Source organism: Sinocyclocheilus anshuiensis, unplaced genomic scaffold, assembly GCF_001515605.1.
Source record: "Sinocyclocheilus anshuiensis isolate Anshui unplaced genomic scaffold, SAMN03320099.WGS_v1.1 scaffold1518, whole genome shotgun sequence".
NCBI lineage: Eukaryota > Metazoa > Chordata > Actinopteri > Cypriniformes > Cyprinidae > Sinocyclocheilus > Sinocyclocheilus anshuiensis.
In genome coordinates this window covers 46,404-51,650 of record NW_015548194.1, presented here as the reverse complement: position 1 = coordinate 51,650, position 5,247 = coordinate 46,404, and the positions used below count along the sequence as shown (strand labels likewise).

General features: G+C 40.3%; 1 protein-coding gene across 1 annotated transcript; it reads left to right on the top strand.

The window, feature by feature from the left end:
- Nucleotides 1-299: 299 nt before the first annotated feature.
- On the top strand, nt 300-4,946 carry LOC107653132 (A-kinase anchor protein 7-like). The gene is made up of 5 exons (XM_016439770.1): nt 300-312; nt 740-874; nt 1,815-1,957; nt 3,346-3,482; nt 4,712-4,946. Exons 1-5 carry the CDS (start codon nt 300-302, stop codon nt 4,944-4,946), a joined length of 663 nt encoding a protein of 220 aa, XP_016295256.1.
- The last annotated feature ends 301 nt before the right edge of the window (nt 4,947-5,247 follow it).

Here is a 5,247-nt window from a genome sequence, read left to right as displayed (position 1 = left end):
TGAAAATCTGGAATCTGAGGGTGCAAAAAAATCAAAATACTGAGAAAATCGCCTTTAAAGTTGTCCATATGAAGTTCTTAGCAATGCATATTACTAATCAAAAATTAAGTTTTGATATATTTACGGTAGGAAATTTACTAAATATCTTCATGGAACATGATCTTTACTTAATATCCTAATGATTTTTGGCATAAAAGGAACATCTATAATTTTGACCCATACAATGTATTTTTGGCTATTGCTACAAATATACCCCAGCGACTTAAGACTGGTTTTGTGTTCCAGGGACACGTATTATCATGGGTAGTTACGGTAGCAAAAACAATAGACTTGTCAACTTTTTAAAGTGCTTCCCATATCGTTTGTGTTTGATGTCCAATCAAACGCTACAGTATTTTGGCACACAGTCATCCTGCCAACATGAACATGTTGCGTTTCTTCAAAAAAACATACAACTTTAAGAAAATGCCAGCCAGACTAAATATGCAAGCAGTTGCATTCTGGAAAAGCGTGTTTTGTGCTGTGATTGCAAAATGAATCCATCTCAACTCAAGAGGTATTTGGAACGCATCAGGCCTATGCGGTATTTCAGTACTACAGTATTTGGTTTGGGTTTGATATCCAAAGTAAAACCTGCAGTAGCTTGTTATCTATAGGCAAAATGCAAACATCTATGAGTCTATAAGCACCAGCCGTGTTGCTTTTCTGTCCTTATTTGCTGTCTTTCTTTTCTTTGTAGCAGTCAAGAAGGTCAAAAAAGCAAAGAAAGAGCCAAAGAGAGTGGCAGGCAAGAAGCAGAAGGAGGCAGAAAGCACCTGCAGCCTGATGTCCGAGCTTCCCTTCGTGAACACAGAGGTCTGGAAGGAGCTGGGCTGTGAGTTCACACTTGCTCCTAGAACAACAGCAGAGCCGACTTACCTTTCAGAGCGGCGGTGCGATCCGGCTCCTGTAGGCTAGTCTCGTCTTCCAGGTGGAGGAATCATTGTGTTAAGCGCTGTGTGCAAGGCAGACAGTGAGAGAGCGGCGATGTTTGGTTGCCAGGCGAGATGTGGATCGTCCTTGTACCGCAGCTGCTCTTGCATTCAAATTTCCCAGCTGGCTACATGCTATGAATAAAACATTTGTTGTGCGGCGCCTCTCTCCCGGAGAGTTCAGCAATGCTTCTTCACGTTTGTCAGTGTTTGCTTCTCAATGGCGCTCACATTCTTAGAAGTACAGTCTGACTAGTGAACATGCTCCTGTTTCTAATGCAAATGATAAGGTCAGCATCAGAGTTCAAATGAATAGCAGCATAATTGTGAGTGAACTGAACCTGATGATCATGTTCTCCAGCATGATTTGAGATCTCGAGCTTCAGTCTGCCAGCCTGTACAGAGAGTCACATGATCAGTTTCACTCATTCACTGACAGTGGAAGCAATGCGCATTCATAACAACACACTTTGTGTTATATTACAGTGACATTAAATTACAGAAAACTAGTTAGTGTTTCTAATACAATTGGAAAAAGTAAAAGCAAATCTGACATTTTTCTCTTCTAACAAATGTGTTTTTCCCCTCTTTTGCAAAGTCATAGAAATGCTATCATGGATTTTTGCTATTAGTGCAAACTGAAATGCAAGAAAATGATATTTGTTTAAACCACTGTAGAGGTTTACCAGCTGTGACGACTTACTGAACGTGACGAGGGTCCGTCGGATTAGTCACCTAGAGATAGTGCACAACACCGTTTCACTTTCTGTGTATTTGCTGTGTAAATGAGGTGAAATGTTTGATTTTTGGTGCGCTCTCCGAATGCTTGTCTTTGTGTTTCAGTCTCCAGCGCAGAATCGAGCGTGAAGAAGAAGCGTAAGAGAGGAGACAGCGCTCGAGTGGAGAGTGAGGAGGATGGTGAGAAGAAGAAGAAGGAGACGGCTCGCCCAAACTACTTTGTCTCGGTGCCAATCACAAACCCAGAGGTACGAGCCGGAGCCAGTGACAGAGTCATGCTTACAGCAGAGCCTCTCATGTGCCATGCTGACAATAAATAATATCTCAATATGGATAATTAGACGATATTTAGCTGATTGTTTGTGTGCTGGTGTCTTGGTCAGTTCACAGCAGTGACAGAAATACGAAGCAGTTTTTGCGATTTTTTTTGGGGCGTTCTGACCTTTATAAGGACAGTTTTCTCTAGCCTTATTAGAGGTATGCATCATCTTTATGTCAAGTTCTTACATTTAATCAATAAATTCAGCTACAGTAAGACACTATAGGCTGTTAGCAATCAGATGAAATCAATATAAACAAAATCCATCTTTGCACAGCAGAAGTGGCACAGAAGCTGCATCTGAAGTGGCATTTAGATGTGTTTACATTGCAATTACAGTTGCATAAAGAATGCTATGTGATTAATGCTTTAAAATAGTGTTTTGAATATTTAAATAATGTTGATGAGCCCTTCAGAATGGAATGCAGTGGCTGTCTTTAAGAATGGATCATTGAATCATTGATTTGTTCAAATGCACTTGATTCTTTCAGTAGTGAATCACCACTGTGTTGCTCAGAGACACTCAACAGTTCTGCTGTGGCTTTGTGTGGAACTATTTTCACTGGTGAAACAGAGCAAAAACAGACAATATTGTGTCTAAAATGTAATTTGCTATATTAACTTTTTAATGATAATGTTTGTTGAACTGTTGTATAAAATCACATTTGCAGTTGTGCTGATATTCAGAAAAAAATAGCAAGCTTGCTTGTGACATGTTGCTTAACTATGTCATATAGAAATATAAGACAAAATCTCACTCATTTTTGCCTCCATATATTGAATATGGGGGTGATTCTAATATAGGCCACATCACACAGTGAATGCATGGACTCACATGGTGTGTGTTTTCGTTTGTGAGTGACATACTCAGTTTATAATGTCACCTTTAACATTGCTAAAACAACAGATTTGACATCCTTTCTGTTCATCCCAGTGTACATTAGAGAAACAAACTCTTCCTGTTCTTTCACTGTTAAACTGAAGCTGTGGCTTGTCAATAGTCAACTATGTGAGCACTAGAACATGATTCGTTTGATATCTTATGTTTTTAATGTAATAGTGATTATTCTATGATATGTTTGAGTTTTTTGTGTGCGTGTGTGCGCGTGTGTGTGTGTGCGTGTCTGTGCGTGTGTGTGTGTGTGTGTGTGTGTGTGTGTGTGTGTGTTTGTGTGTGTGTGTGTGTGTGTTTGTGTGTGTGTGTCTGTTTGTGTCTGTGTGTGTGTGTGTGTGTGTGTGTGTGTCTCTGTTTGTGTCTGTCTGTGTGTGTGTGTGTATGTGTGTGTGTCTGTCTGTGTGTGTTTGTGTGTGTTTCAGATCAAGCAGGTGGTGCAGGATGTGCAGAAGCTGCTGCTGGAGAAGGATAGTCGTCTGTCCCGAGCGCTGATACCTGTGGACACTCTACACATCACTCTACTGGTGACTCACCTGAGCACACAGGAGCAGCTGGATCTGTAAGATCACACACACACACACACACACACAGTGAACGCAGCACAGAGATCTTGACACATGTATTTCGCTTTAATGTGAACCACCCTACGGTGGAGATTCATACATGTTGTGTGTGCAGCAGGGTTGGAAGTTAACAGAGGTTTGGGGCAAAAATTCAAGATAAGGTGGCCAAATATGCCCCTGCCCAATTAAGCTAGATCTATTACAGCGGTCTCGATTAATGTGAAATGAACGAACGTGTCGATTACAGTAGATCTTCTCACATTGATTGCATCAGATTTCTTGTTGCACGTGGCTTGTAGTGTTGCACAGTATTATTGATCCCACACATTCATTTATCCCCAGTATAAATAACTGCTCTGATTTTCATGCTACTGGAATAAACAACGTGAAGCCTTGATTTTCTAATCCGTAAAAAGCAATAAACAAATGTAGAAATGGTTCTTAGCTTGTTTTGTCTGTAGCCAGAATCCCCACAAAACGTCCTATTAATCAACATTAAAAATCATTATTACAATATCAAGAGCAATAATCACCAGTAGTAATTTTGTTATGATATTGCAGCTTCACACTCTTAATTAGTTCCTGTTTTTAAGTGATAGGCTGTTTCCATTATGCAGTTTTTGTGTAGATGCATGTCTACTGCTCTGTCTTTGCAGAAACAATGGCTAAGCATTGAGATTGATTAAAGTATTTGACTTAAAAAAAACAACACAGAAACATTTAATGATAGTGTAATTATAAAAATTGCCCTTAAAAGGTAAAAAATGTCCCTGAAATCAATTCCAAGGGGCAAATATAGGCTCTTACTGGGAAAGTTAATTTCAGCTTGAGTCACTTCAATGTTGATTCAGTTCAGTAAAAGAAATCGTTTATAATAATAGTGCTATTATAATAGTAATATTTTTTACTCTGTTTTGTGTGGTCAGTCTTTGTTCCTGAATTACACTAAATGGAGATCTTGAACAGAGCACACTTGAACCCCAGTTAAAACAACCTTAAAGCATCAGCTTCTCTGTAAAGCAACAAATCATCCAAATCTAAGCTGTTTTATTGTCTTCAGAGGCCAAAAACAGATGTGAGATCTGTCAGAGCTGCATGCGCCCTCATCTCACACCACAGCAGTTATTATGGCATGCCTTCGCTCTCATTGTAATGAAATGGAAGAGGAGGATTGACAGCAGAAGCGTGCAGGACTTGTGAATGTTTTCTGTGTTTGTGTGCGCAGCGCTGCGTCTACATTGTCAGAGCTGGAGTCTCCTCTGAACGCACTGCTGGGGGGCCGGAGGCTGGTCCTGCCCTTCTGTGGAATCGGACACTTTAAACAGGAAGTGGCTTTCGTTCAGATCACGGAAGGAGAGCATCTGACCACACTCACGCTCATGGCAGGTACAACATTGCTCATCCGCTCATCTGTGTTCATGCTTCAGATGTGCCAGTCTGCCATTGGTCAGTCAAACTGACAGTCCCCCAAATTAGGTCTCTGCTAATACGGTGGTGTCCGTCAACAGTCGTGGGCGGGGCCTGTACAATGTGACGTCACTTTGTACAGAATCTGTGAACGGCTTGTTCTGAGACGCTGCTTGTGATTTATGGGTATTAAAAAAAAGGATTTTTATCATTATAGGGTGGTTGTGTTCACACACTGCCGACACACATTTTTGTCCAAATCACCATGTAAAAGTGAAATTTGCATAATAGGGGCCCTTTAAATAAAGGTTGAAGAGAATGATCAAATAACATATTCTTGATTTTATGTTATTT

Excerpts from the sequence above, each read along its gene's own strand:
- LOC107653132 (XM_016439770.1), top strand. Across the intron at positions 875-1,814 it reads GGTCTGGAAGGAGCTGGGCT|TCTCCAGCGCAGAATCGAGC; the intron begins GTGAGTTCACAC and ends TTTGTGTTTCAG. Across the intron at positions 3,483-4,711 it reads ACACAGGAGCAGCTGGATCT|CGCTGCGTCTACATTGTCAG; the intron begins GTAAGATCACAC and ends TTGTGTGCGCAG.